Source organism: Mesoplodon bidens (genome assembly GCF_964165515.1).
Source record: "Mesoplodon bidens genome assembly, chromosome: 3".
NCBI lineage: Eukaryota > Metazoa > Chordata > Mammalia > Artiodactyla > Ziphiidae > Mesoplodon > Mesoplodon bidens.
This window is the reverse complement of record NC_138178.1, coordinates 53112189-53136506: the sequence shown is the minus strand read 5'-3', so window position 1 is coordinate 53136506 and position 24318 is coordinate 53112189. Positions and strand designations below refer to the sequence as shown.

Here is a 24318-nt window from a genome sequence, read left to right as displayed (position 1 = left end):
CTCCTGGCTATATGACGCAGGCAAATCATGTCCCTTCTTTGGCCTTGGTTTCCTCAGCCATAAAATGATGGGTTGGACTAGGTGAGTTAACGTCCTTTCGGTGCTAACATGTTCCGATTCTAAGTGGACACTAACAACTGTCCATCCTGACTTTACGTTGCAGGGACAGTGTGTGAGGGCGGTTACAGAGGAGCAGAAGAAAGCATGCAGGAACTTGAAATCCAAAAGTAACCCCCACGTGTACAATGAACTGTAGCCTCGGGGATAATTAGCCATCTTCTTAGACCAGTTCAGGTCTAAGCCGGCACCTGTAGAGCAGGCAGTGCAGTCAGGCTGGTAACAGAGCGCTTCAGTAGACCCTCCCAGTCTGGCTGGGGGAACTTGAGGGGCCTCTAAGCAGAAGCCCCCAGACCGGCTCCAGCTCAGGACGTGGAGATCACAGCCCAGATGCAGCTTTGCCGCTGCCCCTCCTGCACGGCTTACCCAGAGCTGCTGCTTCCAAAGGCTGGGCTGGGCTTTCTCCCTGGAGTAAGAATCTGTGGCAGTCCAAGGCAAACCTGTTCATTTGGAGGCTGATTATAGAAACTTGGCCAGAATTTTCCCCTTCCCCTCATTTCCCAAAGACTCAGGCAGCAAATGGGGCTGTCCCCTAAGAAACAAGGAGGAAGCAGCCCCAAAGGAGTGAAGCCCCAAGCCTCATCCCTCCAGGGGCGCCTGCAATTCACAAGGGCCTTCTCACACCAATGCGAAGCGTATCTCAGACTGTAACATGCCCTTTCAGGTTGATGGGGTAAGCTTGTTTGTCAGTAGGAACCTTGAGCAATCTGGACTCAATTGTTTGCACGCTCTTCCACCGAGGCATGTGTGTAATTAGGGGCTGGTTTAATTCAGGGTCTTCTCTGAAAGTTAACAGGAACTATGGGGTTGAAAAATGAAAATTCTGGAGTTTTCTGCCAGGAAAAAAGTAACGTTAAGGAAATCCTTTATGAAAGAAAGTGCACGGACCTTGAGAGGGGCATCTGAGGTTTAACCAAATTGGAACAACTGGGACTGAATCACTTAACTGGACCCTGTATTTTCTTCAACTGTGCTAGAAAAGGAACACAGAGCTTGGTTTCTGTCCTTAAGAGGTATAGAGTCTATGATGGCCCTAGGGCAGGGTTTCTCAGCCTTGGCATCAGCACGTCAATACTGACATTTGGAGCTGGATAATTCTCACTGTGAGGGCTGCCCTTTGCACTGCAGGATGTTTAGCAGTGTCCTTGAACTCTACCCTCTAGATGCCAGCAGCATCCCCACCTTGTGACAGCCAAAACATCTCTAGACATTGTCAAGTGTCTCTGGGGGAGGAGGGGCAAAGTTGCCCCTGATTGAGAACCGCTGCCCTACGGATTGTACAATGACTTTCCTAGGCCCAGAACTATTTTTTCCCACTCCTATCACAGGATTCTAGGGTTTTATATCACATGCCCTGGTCTTTATGCTATTCTATTCCTGTTTCCCATCTTCCTTTAGGATTTGAGTAGGTACTCTTCTTGTATAATTGGGTAGGGCCAAGGCTAAGAGAAGCAGACGAGAGAGAACTATGCACCCTTCAAAGAAGCATACCAATTCCTTCACAGGGGTCCAGGTGCCTCTGAGGTAGCAACTTTCTTCAGAATCCCCTCATCATTCTGTTCCTTCCCTTTCGTACGATTTCTTTTTTTCTCTTGTGTATGTTGTTTCTTGTTGCCTTTGGTTAAAATGCCCTCTCCTTGTGGAGAGATGAAAGTCACGCCAGGCACTTTTTTTTCAGCTCTCAAAAAGTGCCTCTTCCAGGGCTTCCCTGGTGGCGCAGTGGTTGAGAGTCCGCCTGCCGATCCGGGGGGACACGTGTTCATGCCCCGGTCCAGGAAGATCCCACATGCTGCAGAGCGGCTGGGCCCGTGAGCCATGGCTGCTGAGCCTGCGCGTCCGGAGCCTGTGCTCCGCAACAGGAGAGGCCACAACAGTGAGAGGTCCGCGTACCACAAAAACAAACAAACAAACAAAAAAAACAGTGCCTCTCCCAACTGGCACAAATGGAAGTCTTGAGGTGAAGAGAGGAAACAAGACTCACGTCCTCCAGGTGGGGTCTTGGAGAGGAGGAACACATCCTGGGAGCAGTCCAGATCTCATTGGAGTCAGCTGACCGATGTGAGGAAGGAGAAAGACAGTAGAGACACATCTATATAGTTCAGGGGCCCAATTCTCGGTTCCCCAAAGTTGACCTCTTCCCAGCCAAAGACACCAACACTGGGTCCAGATGGCAAAGGGTAATAAAGCCAGACCAATAAAACCCAAATGCTAATGTTATCAAGTTCTATTTTCAACATGTCAGGGCAAGGAAAACTTGAAGGCCAAGAGGAAGCCAAAAAGTTTCTATAGTCGTGTCTTCAGTGTGCTTGCTCTGAGCAAGTGCATGTCACATGCCTCAGAGCCTGGAGCCAGCTGAGGTGACACTTAGACAAGAATGCTGGGCAGTCGAGGGGTAGGGCTTTCCCCCTCAGCAGAGCTGTGGAGTAGCCTGATTAGAATCTGCTTGACCCTGAGGGACCTGGGTAGTTTCATAAAATGTTTAAAAAAGAGAGAGAAAAAACCTTGCAAAGCTAAGATGGCTAATTATCTAATTTTTTGAGACTAGAATGTATGCTTTGTGGTTATTGACCTTGTCAACTTTCTAAAAGTCCCTATTTATAAATAAAGTCTATTAGAGGGAAAAAGATTAATTCTTCCAAAGGATCCAAGTGAAAGACCAGAGGAGTTCCCCTTAAAATCCCCTACCTGGATACAGAGTCTGAATAGTCAGGAATGATCGTCAAATGTGCTAAGAAGTGGAGTCCTAGTCACACCTAATGCAGTTCAACACACTGAGTGTTACTGAGCACGCCCCACGTTAGCCACTGCGGGGAACAGAAAAGCCCACCAGCGATGTTCTCTTGCTCCCAGCAATAAGCCTCTGGGCCAGACAGCGGGAGAAGGGGTCAGGCGGAAAGCTGATCCTTCCAGCATGTCTCCCCTGCTCCCATCCTGCCCCGTGGGGCCTCCTTCAACATGGCAGGTGCTTTCATGTGTGCATGCTATTGACTTTTGCACACACGAGTCCCTTTGTCTGGGATGCCCCTCACCTCTTCCACCAGGTAAAATTTTCAAGACCCAACTCCAACCATATCCTGCCAAAGTCTTCCCCATCCCCCCGAGGGTGATTTACAGTCTCCTGCTTCAGTGCAGCTGAACTTGTTCATTTGTGTTATAGTTTTTAGCACACCACGGGGTAATGATGTATTCCCACACAGAAAAAAGAAAAAGAAAAAATATGCCTCTATTACCCACACACCACGAGCCCCTTAAAGCAGGGGCTGTGGGCATCTTACTAGCCTTTTGTGCCTGGCACCGTGTCTGGTGCTCATTACAAGTCTGAAGGAATGGAGCCGAGCCGTCTCCCTTCCCCTCTCCCGACCAGTGTCTTCCCTGCAGAACGATCTAAACAGAAGCCTGACCGGTTGTCAAGTTTTAGTTTTATTAAGTCTTATTTTGCTTTGTTATCAATTTGCCAACAGCATTCAAATCAATCTATTTGTTGAGGAAAACGTAAAGATCAGAACGTAGCTGTCAAGTGTTAAAGGTCTGGGATGGGATGGGGGTGCTGAGGGATGCCGTCAGGCCTTCTGTCATCTGGCCTGACAGGGGTAAGAGCCCCGGTCCCACCACCTGTCATTCCTGCAGCACAAACAGCCTGACCCCCAAAGGGAACTGAGAGCATGAAGCACCCAGTGCTGCATAATAACCCTCGCCCACTGTCCCAGGGTTTAGGCCCCCCCGCCCCAGAGCAGCTCGGCTCTCTCTTCTGGGCCTGCATTCCTGCAATCTGGAAGGCAAAGCCCTCAGGCCCTAGCACGGTCATAGAAACCCAGTTTCCACATGTAATCTGGTGGCATTTTTTGGGCAGACTTATTTGTAGAAATTATTTCTTCATCGGGGTTCCACAGTGTTAAGAAAAACTCCAGTAAAATATGTCCTCTTAAGATAGTTATGCTCGAGCCGCCTCGCAGCTATGGCGGCCAAGCAGGGCCGGCGGCGGTGGCGGCTGCGGCTACAGCCAGAGACGGTAGTGGTGGCGGTAGCGGTAGGTGGCGGGGGTCTATGACCGGGATCCGCCCCCGGGCCCGGGCACCATGAGCCAAGGCCCCCCGCACAGGGGAGAGCAGCGAGCCCAAAGCAAAGGTCCTCCAAACTAAGTGGCTTTACCGGGCTGTGGTGGAGGCTGTGCATCGACTTGACCTCATCCTTTGCAACAAAACCGCTTATCAAGAAGTGTTCAAACCAGAGAACATTAGCCTGAGGAACAAGCTGCGTGAGCTCTGCGTCAAGCTTATGTTCCTGCACCCGGTGGACTATGGGAGGGAGGCTGAGGAGCTGCTGTGGAGAAAGATATACTAGGAAGTTATCCAGCTTATCAAGACTAACAAAAAGCATATCCACAGCCGGAGCACCTTGGAATGTGCTTACAGGACACACCTGGTTGCTGGTATTGGCTTCTACCAGCATCTCCTTCTTTATATCCAGTCCCACTACCAGCTAGAACGGCAGTGCGGCATCGACTGGACCCATGTCACTGACCCCCTCGTAGAACAGTACCTGGCACATGGGAAAACTGCCTGCCAAGTAGCTGAAGCTCTCTGAACTTACAAGGCTGCCTGGGTGAAGGGAGAAGAGAAAGCCCATGCGTATTTGGCTCTGGCCACCACCAGTCCTCAGGATGCAAGAAACCAGTGTCTGCCTCAGGGAAGGAGATGCACTGGGCACAGATGGCATGCCACCGATGTCTAGTGTACCTGGGGGATTTGCCACGATCTCAGAATGAATTAGCTGGCGTAGACACTGAGCTGCTAGCTGAGAGATTTTACTACCAAGCCCTGTCAGTGGCTCCCCAGGTTGGAATGCCCTTCAACCAGCTGGGCACCCTTGCCGGCAGCAAGTACTATAATGTGGAAGCCATGTATTGCTACCTGCGCTGCATCTAGTCAGAAGTGCCCTCTGAGGGGGCCTATGGGAACCTCAAGCAGCTGTATGACAAGGCAGGCAAAATGTACCACCAGCTGAAGAAGTGCGAGACTCGGAAGCTCTCTCCCAGCAAGAAGCGATGTAAAGACATTAAGAGGTTGCTGGTGAACTTTATGTATCTGCAAAGCCTCCTGCAGCCCAAAAGCAGCTCTGTGGACTCAGAGCTGACATCACTTTGCCAGTCAGTCCTGGAGGACTTCAACCTCTGTCTCTTCTACCTGCCCTCCTCACCCAACCTCAGCCTGGCCGGTGAGGATGAGGAGGAGTATGAGAGTGGATATGCTTTCCTCCCGGACCATCTCATCTTTCAAATGGTCATCATCTGCCTTATGGGTGTGCACAGCTTGAAGAGAGCAGGATCCAAGCAGTACAGTGCAGCCATTGCCTTCACCCTGGCCCTCTTCTCCCACCTTGTCAATCGTGTCAACATATGGCTGCAAGCTGAGCTGGAAGAGGGCGAGAATCCCGTCCCCGCATTCCAGAGTGATGGCACAGATGAACCAGAGTCCAAGGAACCCTTGGAGAAGGCGGAGGAGCCGGGTCCTGAGCCTCCTCTTGCAGCATCTCAAGATGGCGAGGTCAGAAAGAGCCGGAAGTTCTCCCGCCTCTCCTGCCTCCGCCGCCGGCGCCACCCACCCAAAGCTGGTGATGACAGTGACCTGAGTGAAGGCTTTGACTCAGACTCGAGCCATGACTCAACCCAGGCCAGTGAGGGCTCAGACAGTGGCTCCGACAAGAGCCTTGAAGGTGGGGGAACGGCCTTTGATGCCGAGACAGATTCAGAAATGAACAGCCAAGAGTCCCGATCAGACCTGGAAGACATGGAGGACGAGGAAGGGACACGGTCCCCAGCCCTGGAGCCACCTCGGGCCAGGTGAGAAGCTCCTGAATCCCTCAACGGCCCACTGGGCCCCAGTGAGGCCAGCATTGCCAGCAATCTACAAGCCATGTCCACCCAGATGTTCCAGACTAAACGCTGCTTCCGACTGGCCCCCACCTTTAGCAACCTGCTCCTCCAGCCCACCACCGAAGCTCCCACCTTGGCCAGCCGCAGGCCCTGTGTCAATGGGGATGTGGACAAGCCCTCAGAGCCAGCCTCTGAAGAGGGCTCTGAGTCGGAGGGAAGTGAGTCTAGTGGGCGCTCCTGTCGGAATGAGCGCAGCATCCAGGAGAAGCTGCAAGTCCTTATGGCCGAAGGCCTGCTTCCTGCTGTGAAAGTCTTTCTGGACTGGCTACGGACTAACCCCGACCTCATCACTGTGTATGCGCAGAGCTCTCAAAGTCTGTGGAACCGCCTGTCTGTGTTGCTTAATCTGTTGCCAGCTGCTGGCGAACTCCAAGAGTCTGGCCTGGTCCTGTGTCCTGAGGTCCAGGATCTTCTTGAAGGTTGTGAACTGCTTGACCTCCCGTCTAGCTTGCTGCTCCCAGAGGACATGGCACTTCACAACCTGCCTCCCCTCCAGGCTGCCCACAGACGCTTTAACTTTGACACGGATCGGCTCTTGCTCAGCACCTCAGAGGAGATGGTCGTGCGCATCTGCTGCATCCGCAGCTTTGGCCACTTCGTTGCCCGCCTGCAAGGCAGCATCCTGCAGTTCAACCCAGAGGTCGGCATCTTCGTCAGCATCGCCCAGTCTGAGCAGGAGAGCCTGCTGCAGCAGGCCCAGGCCCAGTTCCGCATGGCACAGGAGGAAGCTCGGCGGAACAGGCTAATGAGAGACATGGCCCAGCTACGACTTCAGCTCGAGGTTTCTCAGCTGGAAGGGAGCCTGCAGCAGCCCAAGGCCCAGTCAGCAATGTCTCCCTACCTCGTCCCCGACACCCAAGCCCTTTGCCACCACCTCCCTGTCATCCGCCAGCTGGCCACCAGTGGCCGCTTCATTGTCATCATCCCAAGGACAGTGATCGATGGCCTGGATTTGCTGAAGAAGGAACACCCCGGGGCCCGGGATGGGATCCGATACCTGGAGGCAGAGTTTAAAAAAGGGAACAGGTACATTCGCTGCCAGAAAGAGGTGGGGAAGAGCTCTGAGCGGCATAAGCTGAAGAGGCAGGATGCAGATGCCTGGACGCTCTACAAGATCCTGGACAGCTGCAAACAGCTGACTCGGGCCCAGGGGGCAGGTGAGGAGGACCCGAGCGGCATGGTGACCATCATCACAGGCCTTCCACTGGACAACCCCAGCATACTCTCAGGCCCTATGCAGGCAGCCTTGCAGGCCGCTGCACATGCCAGTGTGGACATCAAGAATGTTCTGGACTTCTACAAGCAGCGGAAGGAGATTGGTTGAGACCGACCCCCAGGCCCTGCAGCGGGGCTGACTCCAGATCTCTCCTGCCCTCCCTGGCAGCCAGGACCACCACCTGTAGTCACCCCACCACACACAGACTCACGCACGCACATAGGAAGGAAGCCCAGTTGCACACAGGCTGCGGGGAGGGCCCAGGAGGCAGCTGGGAGGGCGGGGTCCCCCTGTTGCCAAGACGACGTCAGGAAAGGAAGGAAAGTGCTTGGAGCAGGAGAGGCCTGTGGGCCCCTAGCCAGCCTTCCTGTCTCAGCCCCCCTGCTTTCCCCAGGGGCAGGTGGCAGGCACGGGTGTCTGCGTTTCGTTGGAGTGGAGTGGTTCCTGGACCTCTGAGGGGAAGGGACAGCAGAAGGGGCCCTTCTTCCTCACCCAAGACGCAGGGTGGTTGGTGCCAGGAGTTTGGGGCCTCTGGGCCTGGGGGTAGAGTTGGGTAACACCAGGTGTCTGGGTGTTTCTCTGCAGACCCTTCCTGTCCTCGAGGATCACCCATCCCCCTCTCATCTCCCTCTGCAGGGGCTGCGCAGCTCTGGAGCCTTGGGGACTCTTAAGGAAGAGGGGCCTGGAGCTGCCTGCACCAATAGCAGGGCAGGGGTTAGATCCCCTCCGCCTGCTGCAGGGGCTGCACACCCATTGCCCCACTTCTGTTTTCTGTCTCCCTTCGTCTAGCTTCCAGGGCAGGGAGCAGGCCCACGACGGCTGCAGGCAGTCTGGCCTATATGCCAATGAGGGCTTCTGTGCCCACCAGCCCCATGGTCACTGCGCTTTGTGCTCTGGGCTGCTGTGCTGGGACAGAGTGGGATGCCAGTAAGAGGAGAGGGGGGTGAAGTTTGAGGCCACGACCCCCCTTACTATCTAGGGAGGGGCCTGTGTTCGGATGGACAGCAGAAAGGAGAGGCCCCTTGAAGCTGCCTGGCCAGGGACCCTCTGCCCTGATGGGCTTCCCTACTTTTATCCTTCCCCAGGACTAAAGGCCTGGAGGAGCTGAGCATGGGGCTAGCTTCTGGAGTGTTGAGGTGAATGTGAGAGCAGAGATCATGAATAGCTCAGGGCAGTGAGTGGAGCAGCAAGAGTGGGGCTGAGTGTGGGAGGCTTTGGCCAGGATTGCCTCGGCCCCTCCCCCTCGGGCTGCACATACAGCTCGGGCTGGGGGTGGAGGGTCGGGGATCTCAGCTCTGCTGTTCCCCACCCCAGCGATAGCCTAGCTTCCCAGACTGTTCTCGGAGGAGAACAGGCTTCCTGCCTCCTTCCTCTAAGACAGCAAGTCTGGGACAACCTGGGGGGAGTGGGATCACCCCCACTTCCAGTCCCTGGCAGAGACTGAGACTAAAGCATCACTTAATAAAGACCCCCAGGAGCCCCCCCCCGCAAAAAAAAAGATAGTTATGCTCTGTGGTTACGGAGGGCATCTTCCTTGCTTTTCTTACCAAAGCATCATCCAAAGAGAGGACCAGCATTTCAGTTACTTGAGTCTATGACTTGTATTAAGCATAATAACAAGAGTTTTACCATCTGAAACTGGATTTTATATATTTAAACTCTCAAATCCCTGCTAAACCAAAACTCTCCCTGCCACTTTTATAAGACTGGAGGCTGCTAAAGACAAACACCTATATGTATACGTATCTAATCACTGTGGAACATGTCACCTACTAAAACAGTCCATACTTTAAAATAATACACTGAAAGGAAAAGGATTGTATTCCTTTTATTCAAAACTCTGTTTGAATAAACAGAACTGCAAATCGACCTAGAAAATGCTAGACTTGTTTCAGGAACTGCAAGCTGTGTAAATGAGGTGCTTGCTCCTCCCACTGGACTTTTCTGTGTGTGCACCTGAGGCTTCAGAAGACCTCAGACGCAGTTAACCAGCATCCCTCGGGTCCAGCAAGACGCCCGTGGAAGACGCAGCACCTGAGCCAGCCAGACAGGTAGCAGTGCCCTGTGGCGAGCAGCTTGCTGATCTTCTCGCAGGTCTGTACCTTCCCGGGTGAGGCATGCGGTACTGGAGTTGTTCTCTACCTGTGTGATTTCCTTCTGTGCGTCGTACTGCCCTCCTTCTGTTGACCCTGACTTGCACCGGAGCCTTGTATGGAGAGCAGGCAGCTCTCCCGCGTCTGTGTGGCACGTGCCCTCGTACCTGCCAGCTCAGGGGCCCCTTTGTTGCGTTCTCACCCCGTGCCTCTCATGGGCCGTCTCTGTCAACCAGCCTGTCTCGTTTCTCCTGTCTGGCCCACTGTGCTTCAGTGGGAACTCCCTGTCTCATTTGCCATTCAGAAACCATTTCTGTGTTTAATCTGCAAGTGAATCTTTGCCCCTCCCTGCACCATCTTTGATGCCTGTTCTCTGCAACAGCCCAGAGGCGCTGCGGGAATGCAGGCTTCGGCTTCTCTCTCTGGGCACTAGTTCTCTCGTCGCCCCAACAGGTCTCCTGATGCCTTTTGTGACCTGCCCTCTCCCTTTAGTTAGCAGATGCTCTGGCATCTGCCTCCAGTGGGGCCCAAGCCCTGCGCTTTACCCAGCTCGGCAGAGGAGCTCTTCTCCTTGGTGCTTGGTGCCGTCTCACCTGCATCCCAACCTCATCTTCCTGCCCTGGGCTTCCTGGCGGGTAGAAGTCCCACGAGGCGCCACCCTCGCTGCCATTCCTCTTCCCAAGGGGCTTATGCTCTTCGCTTGCTCAGTCAAGCTGCTTTGTTTTTTGTTGCATCAAACACTGGGCTGTAAAGCATCTGTCCCAGTCTCTGGGGACTTCCTTGTCTTCATACATGCTTGGTCTTGTTTCATTGTTTCCAAGGAGAGGCAACTTAGGCCCTAAGAAGTCATCATTCGGGAGCAAGGAACCCACATTAGAGCCTTAAATTAGGCTGTTGTTTATAGGGCCTAATACAGCCAAGGACACTGCTCAGTGACACAGGAAAGCCAGACTCTCCCTCCAGATCGGCCACCCAGCTGCTCCACGTGCGCATGAGAAAAGTCTCATGCCTGGGGCCTTGCTTCCAAGCCTTCACTCTGCTCCCTAAGCCCATGGCCTGAGGGCACCTCCTCCAGCCCCAGAGCAGGGCTGTCAGTTGTCTGGGGGCCTGTGTGGCTCTCAGGATGTTTGAGGTGACTGTGAAAGCGACTTTAGAAACCGTCCAGTTTGGACAGCTTAGTCAAGTGGTTAGGCTTACCAGTAACAGTCTTATGTGGCGAGAACTAGTTTAGTACCACAAGCATCTGGAGCTTTAGGAACAACAACAAAAAAGTGTATTTCATCAAAAAGGCTTGGAAAAGAAATCACGACTAGTCGGGTTTTTCTTCAGTGGTTGTTGTTTTTAAGATCCTAGAGGCCTTGGTTACCTCTAGGTACCTTAAGAAACAAAACAAAACAAATTATAGTGTGCAGAGGCCACAGGCCATGCAGGGAACAGAACATGTGCTGTACAAACACTTGATGCTTTCCCCAGGGGGAGACTCACGTCCTGAGAATCTCCCCAAGCCACAGACTGGTCCCTGTGTTCAGGGCAGGGAATCGGATGAGGGGAGCCACGCTCTCTGCCACCTGGGAGGCTGTGGGCTGCCAGTGGTGGCCGGCAACAGCCAAGAGAACAGGCCACCCTGCCCTTTGTGGATGGCTCCTATCCATACCTGCCCTGCTTATCCTTTCAACAGTCTGGGGCCACCCGGGAAGCCAGACCAGGGACAACTAGGGCCCAGCTGTGGACCACGGAGGCTACTGGCTCAATATTAGACTGTGAAGGAAGACAGTAGGGAAAGAACTCGGGGCTGATGGCCCCAGGGAATCAGCCAGACTGGGGCCGGATGGCAGGAGAAGGGGCTGAGCAAAACCTCACCCTGCAGTCTCAGGTCTGGTTCCCCAGGGTATCAAGTGCCCCAAAGGGAGGTGGTCCTTGGCCCTCTGCCTGCATCTCACATTTGATCAGGGCTCTCCCAGGGTCTCCGTCACCATGGTGGGCTCTATGGGCACAGGGTCTCCTGAGTGTCTGGCTGGGTGGCCACCATCTGCACAACTCTGGCTTCCAGTGTGAACTGGAACGACCCCCCCATCCCCTCCCCCGCACCACAAGCTAGAAGTTTCTACTGAGATCAGAAAAGCACCAGACAGGCGGGTGTGTGTAAGCAGAGACTTTCTTTAGATGGAGAATCTGACTGGAAGAATGAGGAGTAGTTCTGAGAACCTGGAAGCAGCTGGGGTGACCTGGGGGCTTTGTGACTGGGCTCCTCTGTGTTACTCGGGAGGACAGGCTCACTCAGGGCCCTCCCCAGAGAGGTTCCTAGCAGGCTGACCATGGGATTTCACCTTAGATCACTGGGCACTATTTCAGCCCCACTGAGGACCCCACTAACTCACCCCATTCATCTCCAACAATAACTTGCTGAAGAAGCCACACTCCTCTGTTTCCATGTAGCAGGGAAGAGAGGCTGGTATGGTGGAGGGGTTTCTCCAGTTTGTCCACCGGGGCCAAAGCAAAAACAGAACAAAACCATGACAACAGTACTGGATAGGGATGGGTGTAGAAGGCTGGTGACAGGTTCCAACCAAACTCTGCTGGCCCCAGCCAGCTTCCTTGCTGAGGAAGAGCGGTAGGTGCCAGAGAAGCAGATGACAGCTCACCAAGGTAGACTCTGATTCTTACCCTTCCTCACCTTCCAAGTTGGCCATATTGTATCAAAAACTGAAGTCTTAGCCACGCAAAGAGACTGCTATGATTAAAGGAGCACCAGAGGGAGGGACTACGGCGTGAATTCCCTGGGTGCGCAATTCCCTCTACCCCATGGGGCACCTGAGCCAAGTGAACATCCCCAGAAGGGCTGCATCAGCCCTGTACCTCCACCCAAACAAAAGGTAGAGCTTTGCTCAACACACTGGTCAAATCTGCCAGGGTTTGACTTGGTTAATTTCCTGTCTTTTCCTCTCCCCTTTGAAGTGCCAGACCCTACCTACACAGGACTGAGTCTGGGTATGTGGCCAACCGGCCGTGCATGCTGCAGCTGGGTGATCACTGTGATTCTCGGTGTGATCTGGGCCTGTGATTCTTCAAGCCCATCCTCTCTGCTTCTCTGTGCTATCACTCTGACTCCTGACCCCCACCCTCACTGTGTGTCTTTCCCTCAAGTCACTCTCTGATTCAAAGATGAGCTGAGAATCAAATGCTCCCCTAATGAACAACCTAATCCCTTTATAGCATGTGTACATTCAAAAAGCCTATCCAAGACCTTCTGTTTGCCAGGATGGGAAGCCATTGCCTAAAAACTAGGCCTAAGCCCAGTATGGAGGTTGGGTGACCAGCTAGGGACCTTGGCAATGGGCCCTGGTTGTTTCGGACTGCTTAGGACTGTGTAATGGAACTTGGGGCCAAAGCTGATAAAGAGGCATCTCAAGGGGCCTTAAATCCAGCAAGCAAAAATGGAATAAGTTCTTATTCTGTAGCCCAGGGTTTCTCAAAGTGTGGTTCATGGACCACATACATCAGCATCAGCTAGAGGTGTTTGGTTAAAATGCAGATTCCTGGGCCTAACGCTAGATTGAATCAGAGTCTCTGAGGGTTGGGCTCAAAAAAAGTCTACATTAGACACAAGCTCTTCAGATGATGCTGGTGCAAGTTTGAGAACCCCTGCTGGAGAATCGCTACAGTTTGCAAATGGCCCCCTGTGAGTACTCCAGCCAATCCTGCTAGGCCAAAGACCAGAACCTAAGAACAGAGGTGGGGAAATTACACCTTTCTGTGGATGATTCTGCAGCTGTCACTTGACTGCGCACACATGTGCTATGGGGATGAGATGAAGGGGAAGGGAGGATTGTAATGAGTGTGCACTCTACCCCTCAACAGGCATCGCCCTTTCTGTGGCCCTGGCTGGCGTTCTGGGCATCTGTATTGTCCTGGTAGTATCCATTTGGCTTTTCAGAAGGAAGAGGAGGTGAGTTGATGGGAGTGGGCGGCTTTGTGTCCATGAGGATTGATCTGTTCGGGAAGGCAGCCTGCAGAACGAAGAGCCCTGTCACCTGTACCAACACTTATCCTAGGAGTGCCATTTCCCAAACACCACTTATCCAGTGAGACACTGGATGCTGGTGGTTCAAGAGTCATTGCACTCAGAGTTGGAGGTGTGTCTGCCAGCTTTGCTGCCACTGCTAAGACCTTGGACAAGCCTCTTGATTTGGAAGGGAGGTCCCATTTACCTACACACAAGCACCAAGGCTGTCTTCTTTCTAAGATCTTGACATCCGGTTTTTCTTCCCTAAACCCAGAAGAAAACTGAGGGAAATTTTTTGACTTCTTATTCACATTGATGCCCTTTGCTTGTGTTTTTATTGTCACGTTTAGTTTTTTCTAAAAACTAATTTATTTTTCCTGGTATGAAAAAAAGAGGTTGTCAGAAACCCTGTAGGAATCAGAGATTTGAAGCAGGGTGGTAATGAGACCTTCGTCAAAATGCAGGTCTAGTATCGTCAAGCGTTAAAAGAGAATAGTTGAAATATGAACAGGTTCCCTTTTGGTTAATGCTTTATTGGGGGGCGTTTCCTCCCAAGACCAACAGAATTGGAGAAAGGTCTCCAAGGGAGGAATCTGACTTGCCTCATTCCATAGCTGAGTTGGGCTGCTCTTGCCTCTCTTTCCACTTTGACTGACAATACTCATGTGTCCTTGCTGTTCCAGCAGCAAAAAAGTTGCCAACAAAGGAGTCATCTACAAACCGGCCATCAAGCAGGAGACTGAGGCCCATGCCTGAGGCCCTGGCATGCCCAGGCGTGTCCAAGGAAGGACCTGGCTTTGGACACAACCTGCTGTGGCTCCCTGGACACTTGAAATACCTGAGGGTTCTCTGGCGTTCCACCCACAAGCACCCCAGACCCTTGGGGGACCCCACCATCTGATGCCATGCCACCCCCAGTGGGAGCATGGATGGGGAGAGCTTGCCTAGGAGGTAGGAAGTCTGAGCTGTCTGCTTCCTGAGTGTGAGACCATGAAGTGGTCCAGATTCGGGGAGCACAAACCATGTCGCCCGCTGCGGGCTCTTAATGGTTAGAAAACACTCTCATCCAGGGCTTCACTTGAATGTGGTTTCAAGTGTCCTGGGAATTCTGCTTCTTATCCATGCTTTCAGACCAGAACACGGACTCTCTCTGCACTCAGACTTAGGCTCTGCTCTTGAAATTCAGTTTCCTTCCTCAGGGAAGGGTTTGTTGTCTGCTTTCCTTCTGCTATGACAAAACCTTTAGTCTGACCTTACAGCTGGGGGGACGGGGGTAACACGAAGGGTCAAGGTGTCTGAGACAAAAAGAAAATAAGAGATATTCTTTGTAATATAGTAGAGGCATTTTCCAAGTCCTGCCCTTTGTTTGTTTGTTTGTTTCTTTGCATGTCTGTTTAACTTCTTTATTGGAGTATAATTGCTTTACAATTGAATCAGACGCACTGAATGGACCTCAGAGAGAGAGAAGACACGTAAGATCTGGAAAAGTCTCACTTTGGAATGAGAACTGGAGTCAGAAGTTGCTTGTCAAGCCCTAAGTGTGAGGATGGAATATTAAGCCTGACCCAACCTCCTGTCAGGGGTGTCGTTATGTTTCATACTTTACAGATTTTATAAATAATTTGGCTATTCCTTGGAGATGTGTTGTTGCCTTCTCTCTCCTCGAGGAGACGTGAACTCTGAGGTGACCTAAGCTGCTTTTGTGTCTAAAGGAAGCAGAAGCAAAATGGTTGAAGGGCTTTGTCTCTCCTGCCCAAATTTTATCTCTACCACCTTTGCGGTCTGTGTCCCTACTGTCAACCTGGAATTGGGACCTACCAACTTCTCTGACTTGGAAGAAGATATCGAGCCATGGCTGAGTTAAAGTATATTTTCAAACTATGAAAGCAGGAAGTTATCCGTGCAGGGGCTGGCATCATGGTATTCAGGGACCAGAAATAATGGAATGTTACAAAGATCCTTCATGGTCTTCCCTCCAAGTGACAAAGACAGTTTCTGGGATGACGTAACTCCTTTATTCTCCACCCACCGATGTAAGCCCAGCAGAGACCAGTTAGTTCCATGACTGAGAAGGAGGCCCCCACCACCAACCTCTCCTGGCTGACATCTTGCAGTTCACAGAGAACCTTCTGATTCCCACTCTCATTTTGACAGCATGAGATGTCCTCCTGAAGCATAGGTTTCTTTAGATCGTCTTTTTCCCTCTCCTCCTCCCTTGACTCTGCGAAGTCTTCTCTCTTCTCTACTGTCTTAACTTTTTCTAGTGGTGGCAAGCTCTATTGTCTTTGTAGCTTGTTTGCTAGGCGGAGTTACAGATGGAGACGTGTGTGTGTGTGTGTGTGCGCGCGTGCGTGCGTGCGTGCGTGCGTGCGTGCACGTGCATGAGACCTCTGACCGCCCTGGAGCCAGGGGTGGCATCCGGCCTTGCCATTAGCACACCAGCCTGATGCTGATCAAATGACAGCAGCGACAGCCCTCAGGACTGAGCAGTGGGAATCAGACGATGCTTTCTTGGCCTCGTCCCAAAGTTGCCAATCAGAAACCAACAAAAACCACTCCAGAGCTGTGAGGCTGTCTTTCAAAGAGCTCTCTACAGCTTTTAGGGACAGATTTTGTGAGAGCACAGAGAGAGCATCGTACCTGGCACAATGGCTGTTCATAAAAAGGGAGAGTTATGGGGGAGGTGAAAACAGTGAGTTTTCCTGCCCTCTCCCTCCTCAGCACAGCCTGGGCTCTCGGCCCTCTTGGCTCAGATGAAACAAAGCCAGGGAGAGGGCTCCAAGGATCAACACTGTCACCCTCCTTGCTACTCCGTGTGGGACTCCTGAGGACCCAGCCCTGCAGCTGGGAAAGCTTTCCTCAGGTTCTCACTCATTCCCTGACACTGGCTGCCTCTACAGGAAAGCACTGCTGAAGCTTCTCTGCTTCCCACTGACCCCTGGCAGGGGCCAGGTGCTGTGCTGGGCGCATGGCAGGTGAAGGTAACAAAGACGAGGCCCCGGCTGGGGCAGGGACACAGGGAAGGCCCTGGCTTCTTTGCCTCTCACGAAGGGCAGGTCTTCAGTCTCTTCGCTCTGTTTCGTTAGTGTCAAATGGTAAAAACCTATACTTATTTCCTTAATAAACATTCTAGGACTTTGCTGCATTGTCTATTAATCCCATTTTAGGTTCCACCTTAAATTCTTTTCCCCTTCACTCAACTCTCTAAATTTTCATTGAAAATGTTTGATCTATATTTAGATTTCATAAAATCTATGCTTTGAAAAAGCATATTCACGTACCCAAGTTGCTCCAAACACAAAGTTTTCCAAATAACTGAATTATCAGCTTTTAAATTTATTAAAATAAAATAAAATAAAATAAATGGAGTTTCTCAGTTTCAGTAGCCACATTCAAAGTACTCAGCAGCCACGCGTGGCCAGTGGCCAGTATAGCCACTGTGCAGATATGGAACCCTAACCTCCTTTGACATATCCTTTGGAAGGGTTAAACCTAGATGACTTTCACACAAAATAAACCCTGGAAGAAAGCTCTGGAAGGTGAGGATGGGGGACAGGATACAGAGATGGGGGAATCCAGAGAGGGGGGATATGGAGGATGGGAGAAAAGAGGGCATACGGAAAATCAGGCCCAAGGGAAGCAGGCCAGCAGCCCTTAGGCATGGCTCCCCTTCCCCTCGCCCCTTCCGGGGGTCCCCAGCCCTCCCTGCCCTGGCCACACCCTTCAGCCACGCGCTGGGGTCCAGGTGCTCAGCAGCGACCCGGCCTAGGGTGTCCTTGCCTTTGCAGGAGCTCCCGCTGCGGGCATGAGGGTGCCTGGTTAACTTCCGGGGACCTCGCTGCAGGACCCTGGCCAGGTCCAAGGTGCTACCTGCCCCCTGTGCCCCCAACACCCCCTCCTAATCTCCTCGGAGTCTGAACATTCCCGCGCCGGACAATGCGGTGCGAACACATTCTCTACTGAAACCTGCCATCCTGAAGGGGGCGAACGCCTGAAACCCGAGTCTCTTGACTTGTTAGCTGTGCCCTGTCCCTCACGTTAGAAGGAGTCACCTTCCTTCGAGATGTGGGGAGAAGCTCGAGACCCACTTACAGGAGGAAATGAGACCTCCCAGGCCACCTGCCGGGCAGCAGAGGTGCCTCCTGGGCAGTGGGTACCATTTTGGCATCACCATGCATATCCACATTGGACACGGCGGGCAGGCACGCCTGGCCCTATGTGGCCCTCTGGCTGGGATTCAACTGCCGCAGGGTGTAGGGGAAAGGTGCGAGGCCGAGACAACACTGCAGGGGAGGGTCCCTCTGCCCCACCCATATGCCCTTTCACTATAGAATGATGGCAGACACAAGGGCCAACGCGCTCTGTGGTATGGAATTATTCACCAAAAAAAAAAATTATTGCAGGTCAGCATATCATCATGACTGCAGGTCAACCAGGGATTCAGTAATGCCTCCCGCTTGTATACCCTTGACTGTTTCGACGCACCTTCACGCCTTTATGCAACAACCCAGGGAAAGAGGGAGCGCTGCCCCTGTATCTTATAAGTGGAAAAGGAAACACGGGCTGGAGCTCTGGGCTGAGCCAAGGCCACACAGCTCCCGCAGTGCTCTGATCTCCAGCGGCAGTGCAGGGTCCGCCCTCCACAGCTCCGGTGCCACGGAAACACCTTCTTGTAATAGAATTTGCCATATGCTTATCATAATCATGCCACAACATCATAAACCCCCACAGGATAAAGGCCCTAAAGGCATTTGTGCCAACAATTTCTGGAAAATCAACGACAACCTCCCGCCTCCAATCTGCTTCATAACATTAAACTTTGCCATCTGCTCAGGAAAAGTCTGAGCAAGTTCTGCTAACTGCCAGCAGACAAAGGAGTCAGCTTAACTCCTGGGATGTTACCCTCACCTCTAATTCAGCGAACCAAATTCCCAGGGACACGTGCACTCAACTTTCTCTCTTCCTGAAGCTGAACTGAGGACAAGGAATAAATACACACACAAATATAAACAAACACACACACATAAAAATTCCATTTGTATAAAATTCTTTAAAATGCCAACTAAACTATAGTGACAGAAAGCAGATCAGCGGTTGCCTGGGGATGAGGTGGTGGCTGAAGGGATTACGAAGGGGTATGGAAAATTGTTGAGGTGATGGATATGTACATTATCTTGCTTGTGGTGATGGTTTCTCTACATATGTCAAAACGGATGAAATTTTATACTTTAAATAGGTGTCATTTATCTTACATTAATTATACCTCAATAAAGAAGAAGGGCTTCCCTGGTGGCGCAGTGGTTGGGGGTCTGCCTGCTAATGCAGGGCACACAGGTTCGAGCCCTGGTCTGGGAGGATCCCACATGCCTCAGAGCAACTGGGCCCGTGAGCCACAACTACTGAGCCTGCGCATCTGGAGCCTGTGCTTCGCAACAAGAGAGGCTGCGATAGTGAGAGGCCCACGCATCGCGATGAAGAGTGGCCCCCGCTTGCCACAACTAGAGAAAGCCCTCGCACAGAAATGAAGACCGAACACAACTAAAAATAAACAAATAAATAAATAAATAAGCAAATAAATAAATAAATAAATAAAACCCCAAGCATTTGAAGCCCTTAAAAAAAAAAAAAGAAGAAGAAGAAGAAAGGGAGGAGGGGGAGGGAGAGAAGAAGGAGAAGAAGAAGAACCACACAGCCAAATAACATCCTGCCCCATCCCGGCATTTTCATTCAGAGCTTATCCCCTTGGTCCATCAAGAAGGAGAAGCCTTGCCAGGCCTGGCACACTTCTCTGGGACTTGTCCTGTGGGTGAGAGCCCAAGAAGGCGCGTGATCTCTACTCACATAGCCACTATGACCTCTCCACACTGTAAGTCAAAGTCATTATTTCTGCTCGAGTTCACTTGTTTCAAATATTAACTTTTAATCACCTGCTATGAAGACAATAAACACAGGGCCTACGGGTTCAAGGGCACACTGAGACCTCTATAGCAACTCTGTGCTGGTGATGACAGAGTTGACCAGCTTCTCTGAAAGAAGCAAAGACTCTTCTGGTGAGGCAGGTAACGTAACCAGTTAGTTCATCTGCTGAAACTAGTTTCCCAAGCTACCTAGACATCCAACAACAGGTCTCATGCATCTTAGTTTCTCTCCTTCCCAACCACTCGACACATAACCATTTGAAAAGTTTTCCTGAATATGGTACATCCTTTTCATGGAGAACAAGCATGGTCAGGAGCTCATCACTCCCTCTTAGCCACTGGGTGAAATCTGGATTAATCTCCTGTGATACTGGGATATAATACGAAATATGTACTTGGTCTTTGTCTTTGGTTCCTGGCACAAAGCTCCTAAATGTTATTCATAAGAAGCCCTTTTAAGGCACACCTCAGCTGATGCTAAAGAGGTGATGAAGCTTGGAGGATGGGGGCTGAGGAACCAACCATGTGACTAGAGGGTTAGAATTTTCAGCCCCACCCCCAGCCTCCAGGGAGGGGAGAGAGGCTGGGAATTGAGCTCAATCACCAGTGTGTGTGGGGGGGTGGGACTTCCCTGGTGGCACAATGGTTAAGAATCTACCTGCCAATGCAGGGGACAAGGGTTCAAGCCCTGGTCTGGAAAGATCCCACATGCCGTGGAGCAACTAAGCCCATGCGCCACAACTACTGAGCCTGCGCTCTAGAGCCTGCAAGCCACAACTACTGAGCCCGCGTGCCACAACTACTGAAGCCCGCATGCCTAGAGCCTGTGCTCCGCAACAAAGAGAAGCCACTGCAATGAGAAGCCCGCGCACCACAACAAAAAGTAGCCCCCGTTTGCCGCAACTAGAGAAAGCCTGTAAGCAGCAACGAAGACCCAACACAGCCAATAAATAAATAAATAAATAAATAAATCTATTTTAAAAAAATCACCAATGGGGAATGATTTAATCAATCACATCTGCATAATGGGACCTCCATAAAAACCCTAAACAATGGGATTCAGAATGCTCCCAACACACAGGTGCTGGGATAGTGGTGCACCCAGAGAGGGCATGGAAGCCCTGTGTCCTTTCTTCATACCTTGACCTATGGACCTCTTTATCTGGCTGTTAATATCCTTTGTTAATATCCTTTATAATATCCTTTATAATAATCCCTTGTTAATATATCCCTTGTTAATATCCTTTATAATAAACTGGCAAATGTAAGTAAATGTTTACCTGAGTTTTCTAGCAAATTATCAGACCTGAGTAGGGAGTCATGGGAACCTGTAATTTACAGTCAGAAGTACAAGTAACAACAACCTGGGACTTGCAAGTGATGTCTAAAGTGGGGGCAGGCTTGTGGGATTGAGTCCTAACCTGTGGGGTCTGCAATATTTCTGGACAGTTAGTGTCAGAATTGAGTTAAATTGTAGAACAGCCAGTTGGTGTCCACTGAGGACTGGAGAATTGCTTGGTGTGGAGAAACCCACACTTCTGGTGTCAAAAGTGTTATAAGGAAACAGCGTTTTCCTTTCTCTCTCTTCTGTCATTCAAAGTAATTTCCAATTGACTTTCTTTCTCATACCTCCTTATTCAAAAGCAAAGATTTAATGAGCAACCACTGTTTGCTAAGCACAAATTAAGTGCAACCATGATTCAGATAGATAATTGGTATCACAATCTCATTTAGGGAGACAGACAGAAAACATTAACCATAATATATAGAAGAGTGGTATGAAAAGATGCTATATGTCTATTAACAGAAGAAGGACTAAACAAACTGTACGTCCATTAGATGGATTACCATTCAGCAAAAAGTTACAACTTATTGATATACCCCAAGACATGAATCTCAGAAAATTATGCTGAGGAAAGAAGTCAGATACAAAAGAGTACACTTTGTGTTATTCCATTTTTATGAAGTTCAAAAGTGAAACTAATCCACAGTGATAGAAGTTGGAACCAGCAGCTGCCTCTGTGGAAGGTACGTGGATTGACTAGGAAGGAAGCAAGGGAACCACCTGGGGAACAGGAAACGTTCTATAGCTTGCTGGGGTGGTGGTTACACAGGCGTACACATTTGTCAAGACTCACCCAATTGTATGCTTCAGATCGGTGCATTTTACTGTATGTAAATTATTCCTTGATTTAAAAATATATATGTGTTAAGGAATCACAGTGGAAAAAGCCACTTGTTTTTCTAAGTCTAATCAGGAAAGACTTCACGAAGACTGACACTTGAGCAGAACCTTGAAGGAGGAATACGATGTTTTCTATCTGGAGCGAAAAACAAGAACAAAGATGTGGAGGTTTGAGAGCTCATGGTGCGTCGTAAACAGAGGCCTCAGGGATGTGTTTGAAAATGTCTGGGAAGGGAAGACAGGGAATGGTGGGGGGCAGGAAAGTGGTTGGGATCAGAGTGTGAAAGGGCTTTTATGATATACACTTTCTAATAAGGACAATAAGAAATCCTAGAAGTGGTTAGATTATGGTTTTGTCTGACTACATAAATAATATATGCTCTGTATGTGGAACCTAGAAAAATGGTACAGATGAACCGGTTTGCAGGGCAGAAGTTGAGACACAGATGTAGAGAACAAACGTATGGATACCAAGGGGGGAAAACCACGGTGGGGTGGTGGTGGTGGTGTGCTGAATTGTGCGATTGGGATTGACATATATACACTGATGTATATGAAACAGATGACTAATAAGAACCTGCAGTATAAAAAAACAAACAAACCAACAAAACAACTAATACTAAACTTTCTTTGGGTTATTTGTATGGAAATATGTTAATATAAATGTTTCAGACATTACATGAAATTTCTAAAAATCTTATACGTACTGGTATAATGTTATAAGTCATAATTCTAGTTATTACTTTAAAATGTACATCTCAGAAATAACTAAATTTCCTTGTCAATTGCATTATTGTGAACTTTCATCAAATCTTTAACTGTGGTCATTTTTAAGTCTTTTGTCATTTACAGACAGTTCTGGGTGTATTCTAATGCTTTTGCAAAAATGTTCCTGTAAAAGCGTTTCATCTTCAAGGAATTCATGGAAAAGACTCTGACAAGTACAGGTTTCTGGAAACCAACTATACTGCTGAACTGAATGCATAAGCCTTTTCAGAACTCTAATGGAAAACTGATGAATTCATAAAAATGCTAACAAAAGATCAAGATAAAAAAATTAATTACATGGGACTGAGTGAACTGATGAGGATGATTATAATTTTTGTGACTTTCTGTTTGAATAAAAAAAAAATCCCACAAGGACTCAGAGGCAAAAAATATACACATCAATTTTCACTGCAAAGTAAAGGAGCTGTTACAGTGGAGGATTACTGGACTGAATGTCAATATTATGACATAGTATGAGTGTGTTTCATGTTTGGTAATTGCAATCATTGCTGCTTTTGTTGTGGTCATCCATTTACAATGCTTGGTGTCAGTTTATTTATCTCTTGTAAAAATAAAATACAGTGTGTGTGTGTGAAAGAAAAAAAAAAGAAACTCGGAAATGCAGAGAAATGGAAAGTGTATTTAAAGTCACCTCTTCTCTAATGCAGATTCTACTAATGTTTTTGTGTTTTTCTCTCAGATAATTTTTCTATGTATTGATACTTTTTAAAAGTCTTTAAGTAATTAACATGATAGCATATTGTTATTTATTATTTATAAACCTAATTTTTATTTGCTGGATAATGTTTCTTTGGATGGATTTGTTGGTCTAAACTTTTCCTTAGTGTTAAACATTAATATTTTTATTCTAGCTTTTTGCTACTATAAATAATGCTGTGACCAATATTTTTTTAAATAAGAGGTTTTCATATTAAAAAAATAATATATGCTCATTTAAAAAATACAAATATTTAATTATGAATAAAGCCAAAAGTCCCCCATAATCCTAACTCCCAAAATAGTCATAGTTAGGTATGTCTGTGTGTTAACATTCACTTTTAAATATTTAATAAATGGATCTTACCTACTTTCACTATTGTATTCTTGGTATCTAGCACAATATCTGGCATAAAAAATATTTATTGAATGGAAGAATGGTCTATACCTTGCTTTTGTTTTCTAACATATTCCAAATATCCTCATTCTTTCTAATGGCTATAAAGTGTTCTGCAATTGGACGCCAAGCTCGGTTGAAAGACATTCATTGCAAATTCCTTACAGTTACAAGACTATTACAAGATCCTATGTATTCAGATGTATTTCTGGAAGATAAATTCCTAGAAGAGGAACTGCTGGTTCACAAAACGCACATCTCAAAATCTTATAGATATTTTATAAATTTTGCTAAATTACCACCCAAAAGGACTGTACTGATTTGTCTGCTTACAACATGCTAAACATGACAAACAGCAACATGCTGTTTCTACCATATGCTAAACAATTCTTTTTTTTCATTTTATTGAGATTAACTGACATACAGCACTGTATAAATTTAATATGTACGGTATAATGATGTGATATATATATCATGAAAATGATTATCACAGTAAGTTTAGTGAACATCCATCATCTCATACAGACACAAAATTACAGAAACAAAAAAATTTGTGTGTGATGAGAACTCTTAGGATTTACTCTCTTAACTTTCATATATAATGTACAGCAATGTTAATTATATTTATCATGTTGTACATTATATCCCTAGCACTTATTTATCTTAAAACTGCAAGTCTGTAGTACTTTTTGACTGCTTTCATCCAATTCCCCCTCCCCCCACTGCCCACCTCTGATAACCATACATCTGATCTTTTTCCATTTGTTTGTATGTTTGTTTGCTTGTTTTTGAAGTACAGCTGACCTATAACACTATGTTAGTTCCTGTTACACAATGTAGTGATTTGTTATTTCTATACACTTCAAAATAATCACCACAATAAATCTAGTTACAATGTGTCACCACCCAAAGATATTACATAGTTATTGACTATATTCCTCACACTGTACATTTCATATCCATGACTCATTA

The 24318-nt window shown here is 48.9% G+C and overlaps 2 protein-coding genes across 3 annotated transcripts in view; both read left to right on the top strand.

Moving 5' to 3' along the window:
- The window catches only part of CA12 (carbonic anhydrase 12), a 62794-nt gene extending 47795 nt beyond the window's left edge, over window positions 1–14999 (top strand). The window contains exons 9-11 of one of the 2 annotated variants that reach the window (XM_081228046.1): window positions 12320–12346; window positions 13217–13304; window positions 14045–14999. In XM_081228046.1, coding sequence (XP_081084172.1) covers window positions 12320–12346; window positions 13217–13304; window positions 14045–14117 — 188 coding nt within the window. In that variant the 3' untranslated portion in view covers window positions 14118–14999. The remainder of the gene's footprint in view (window positions 1–12319; window positions 12347–13216; window positions 13305–14044) is intronic. The other variant, XM_081228047.1, reaches the window with a different exon arrangement.
- LOC308613920 (nonsense-mediated mRNA decay factor SMG5-like) lies at window positions 4194–8746 on the top strand (the record flags this gene model as incomplete). Its single annotated transcript, XM_081228045.1, is given in 6 exon segments — window positions 4194–4211; window positions 4213–4455; window positions 4459–4644; window positions 4773–5039; window positions 5043–5957; window positions 5961–8746. Coding segments are annotated over 6 exon segments (3042 nt in total). The 3' UTR covers window positions 7374–8746.
- Window positions 15000–24318: the final 9319 nt, after the last annotated feature.